The following is a 3,035-nucleotide window of genomic DNA, read 5'->3' as shown; positions in this document are numbered from 1 at the left end:
AGAGAGAGAGAGAGAGAGAGAGAGAGAGAAAGAGAGACAGAGAGAGTCTGCTGAGATGATTCAAAAACACTACACTTAATAACCTAATGGTATATCTTTTCTACCCCTCTGATGAGATTTTGCCTAATATAATGATTTAATTATTGTAATTTAATCTTTTAGGCTAAATTGAAACAGCTGTAAGAGTATTTGTTAGATTTTTGCAGATAATAAATTATATTAATGCTGTATCTCCATTTTCTGAATTTTCTTATTTCTACATATGGATGGACGGATGGATATGTGTGTGTGTGTATGTGTATATATATATGGATGGATGGACAGACCAGACAGATAGATAGCTAGTCACACACACACACACACACATATATATACATATATATAAAAACAAATAGTAAATGAATGTATGCATATATACGTACAGGTATGTGCATACCGACATCCACCTGTATGTATAGGTGCATATCTGGGTACAGGACATTGCAAACAAACGTAGACGAGAAAACACACAAGCCACATAGAGATCATTCTACTTCATCAGCTACCCACATTTTAACACCGGCATTTCGATATATATATATATATATATATTTAGAGAGAGATACATATATACATGTTTACCAACATGAGCTGTCAACTGCAAGGCACACAGATCATAGCACAAAGATTTGTCAATAGCACTCCCTCTAGTTGTATCAAACGAACACCATCAGAGAATACCAAGTCTTTTTGGCCCACATCCTACACACTTTTAATCTCCTGTCATCCAGGCAGACTCCACACCCACCAGGATTAACTAAATCCACCTACAGGTTATTTTGTTTTATTTACTGAAGATTTATGTTTTGGGGGACTTTCTCTCTCACGCTTTTGAACCGTTCTTTGCTTAAGTTCAACACCACCAGTCAGGTATGACAATGTGGGTCTCACTAACAAACCATGAAATTCCATTTCTACTGGAACTCAATAGACTGCCATCATTATGCAGCTGAAGAAACAGAAGCTGTCATCATTGCAGTTGATGGAAAAGAGCTGCTAAAAAACATGCATTCTCTAATAACAGAATGCATCAAAACTGCAGCAACAACTGCATGTTGTAGAATGCACTCAAGCTCTAGTGGAATGCAAGCTATGCAGCCATTATGGTATGAAAAACATCTTTGAACATTGTTCAGTATCATCACATTGATACAAGACATCTTCAAGTCTAATGCCAAGACACACATTTGGCCATTATATATGCAACAGACGAAGACTGATCCAGGGGTTACACAACCACTGAAATAGTGTTAAAAAAGACTACAGTACAAGACTTACTCTTTTGATGGCAGCTTTGGGGAAAGCTGCTCTCCTGTACATCTCATAACGGTTCAATTGTTCCTCAGAGAAATTGGACACAAGAACTCTGAAGAAGAAAAAAAAGAAAAACAAAACAAGTAGAATCATTTTATATTCTTTCATTACCATATTTCTGTTGAAATAACACTGCCTTTTTTTTTAAAATTAATTTTGAAAATAATAAAAAATTATTAAAATAACTCTGAAATTATTCAGCTGGGGTTTGGGACATGCAAGTGGCTTCTACTATAGCCTCGGGCCGACCAAAGCCTTGTGAGTGGATTTGGTAGACGGATACTGTCGTATGTATATATATGTGTGTATGTGCACCTGTGTTTGTCCCGCCACCATCGTTTGACAACCGATGTTGGTGTGTTTACATTCCCATTATTTAACAGTTCGGCAAAACAGACCAATAGATTAAGTACTAGGCTTACAAAGACTAAGCCCTGGGGTCGATTTGTTCGACTAAAGGCGGTGCTCCAGCATGACCAGGTTGGTACCTAAAGAGTTAAATGCAGAATATTTATGTGTTACATGTATTTATGTGTGTGTGTTTGTATGTGTATTGACGTGTGTGTGTATTTATGTGTGTGTTGTGTGTTTTTCAATGCTCTGAACTACCCTGCCAACCCACCATTTATAATAATAAAAATTGTTTCAAATTTTGGCACAAGGCCAGTAATTTCAAGGAGTCGAACTTAGTCGATTATATTGATACCCAGAAGGATGAAACGCAAGGTTGAACTTGGCGAGATTTGAACTCAGAATGTAAGGCAAATGTAATTCCTTCAAAGAATCATTCTACTCACTGCATCTTTAACCGTTCTTCGTGTTTCTCTTTTTTCTGTTTCGCCAATGTGGCATCTCCTTCATCGGCATTTTCGAGTTTGTGTTTTTCATCAGACGTTGGTTTCACATCGGTTTTGTCATCATTGCTTGATGCGGTGCCATCATCCTTCGACGTTGAAGCGGCACATTTGGCATCAGAACTACCAGACTGACTCGAAGAACTATTCTCCGGGATGTTACTGTCTGTTGTCTTCTCCGAATCTTTATTAGTATTATTGCTGGTGGTGGTGGTGGTGGTGGTCGTCGTCGTCGTCGTAGTGGTGGCGGCGGCGGCGGTGGTGGTAGTGGTGGTGGTGGTGGTGGTAGTGTTGTTGCTACTGCTGTCTTTGTTATCACTTTTAGACGAAGAGGAATCGGTGGTCTTTGGCAAAATCTCATCTGAAGTGACACTGGGTAGAATTGGGACACTTGGAAACTCAGTAGAGAAAGGAGTCGGAAGAAAATCAGGCGGTTTGTGAGGTAAAATATCGTCATTATTGGTACTAAATGATGCGTCACTGTTCTTATTGTTGTTGGTGTTACTGTTGGTGTTGTTGTTATCATCGTCTTTATTGGTAATAGTGAAAGTAGGTTCTAGTTTTATTTCTCCCGCGCCGATCGATGATCGAGTCTCGCCAACGTCTGCGAGTCTGTTTTCATTGTCTGAAGATAATTCTTGCGTAAGGCTGTGTATGCTGTGAATATCGCTCTCGTCTGCTATTGCCGAACTACTTTTTTGTTCACATACTTCTTCCATGCTACTGTCTAAACCTAAATCTTCAATCAAAGACTTACGCACGTTAGAACGATTCGGGTCCATTGCTTGTTGATGGTTTGACGACCAACGAAGAGCATCATGGGAAATC

At 39.0% G+C, this 3,035-nt stretch overlaps 1 protein-coding gene across 1 annotated transcript in view; it reads right to left on the bottom strand.

Moving 5' to 3' along the window:
- The window catches only part of LOC106882688 (transcription initiation factor TFIID subunit 11), a 5,476-nt gene extending 2,441 nt beyond the window's left edge, over positions 1–3,035 (bottom strand). The window contains exons 1-2 of the mRNA XM_014933451.1: positions 2,151–3,035; positions 1,318–1,405 (exon numbers count right to left, since the gene is read on the bottom strand). Coding sequence (XP_014788937.1) covers positions 1,318–1,405; positions 2,151–2,989 — 927 coding nt within the window. The 5' untranslated portion in view covers positions 2,990–3,035. The remainder of the gene's footprint in view (positions 1–1,317; positions 1,406–2,150) is intronic.

This window comes from Octopus bimaculoides, chromosome 15 (genome assembly GCF_001194135.2).
Source record: "Octopus bimaculoides isolate UCB-OBI-ISO-001 chromosome 15, ASM119413v2, whole genome shotgun sequence".
In the NCBI taxonomy this organism is placed as follows: Eukaryota; Metazoa; Mollusca; class Cephalopoda; order Octopoda; family Octopodidae; genus Octopus; species Octopus bimaculoides.
This window is presented reverse-complemented; position numbering and strand designations above follow the sequence as displayed.